Here is a 739-nt window from a genome sequence, read left to right on the forward strand (position 1 = left end):
GTGCGCTGTCAACCAAAAAGTGCGGCTGCAGCAGCTTCGAGCCAGGCAACACACCGACATCCCCGGCATCCCCAGCACAGGAATGGCTTCTCGCGGCGCCCGGCAGGTCCATCCTCCACCTCGCCGCGCCTCACTGCTGCTGGCCGCCGCCAATGCCGGTGCTGGCCGCGGCGGCGGCGGTGGCGGGCGGCTCGTGCTCCCAGCGGCCACTGGCATTCAGCCGGCACCCCCTCATGCGGGCGTACCTCCACCAGTTTGCTGGGAGCGCCTTGTCAGCGAGAATGTCATCCCCCTTGTTGATTAGGAGGGGGTTACGGCTGGTCGCGCCGTCCGCCGTGCCGAGCTTGGAGAGCAGGTAAAGGTACACCTGGGCAGCGCCCAAGATGGTCGGTTGTGGGGAGGGAGCATGCGGGACGGGGGTGAAGGGGTTGGCGATTTGGGTATTTACATGTGAAGATGACGGAAAGCAGAAGGTCACGGGCAAGGGGGGGGGGAGGGTGAGAGGGGAGGAGGGGCCGAATGGGGAGACGAGAGGGGGCAAGGGGGGACAAGAGCATGTACATCACACAACAACTGGCATCATCGAAGCCGATTGCACGCCAAGGTGGCTTGTCCGTGAGCAAACACACACAACGACGCCGTGCTCACTTGCCGTTGCGTCTGCATCTGCGGCCCCTCCCCCCAACTCCACTCGTCCCACGCTCGCCCGACTGGGCGTGCGACACCCCCCCCCCCCCCC

General features: G+C 66.0%; 1 protein-coding gene across 1 annotated transcript in view; it reads right to left on the minus strand.

Annotated features, from left to right (window-relative positions):
- Positions 1–130: 130 nt before the first annotated feature.
- Positions 131–739, minus strand: part of MNEG_6159 (hypothetical protein) — a gene marked incomplete at both ends in the record, with an annotated part of 4,537 nt that continues 3,928 nt past the window's right edge. The window contains one exon of the mRNA XM_014045367.1: positions 131–367. Coding sequence (XP_013900821.1) covers positions 131–367 — 237 coding nt within the window. The remainder of the gene's footprint in view (positions 368–739) is intronic.

This window comes from Monoraphidium neglectum (genome assembly GCF_000611645.1).
Source record: "Monoraphidium neglectum strain SAG 48.87 unplaced genomic scaffold scaffold00977, whole genome shotgun sequence".
NCBI classification, from domain to species: domain Eukaryota; kingdom Viridiplantae; phylum Chlorophyta; class Chlorophyceae; order Sphaeropleales; family Selenastraceae; genus Monoraphidium; species Monoraphidium neglectum.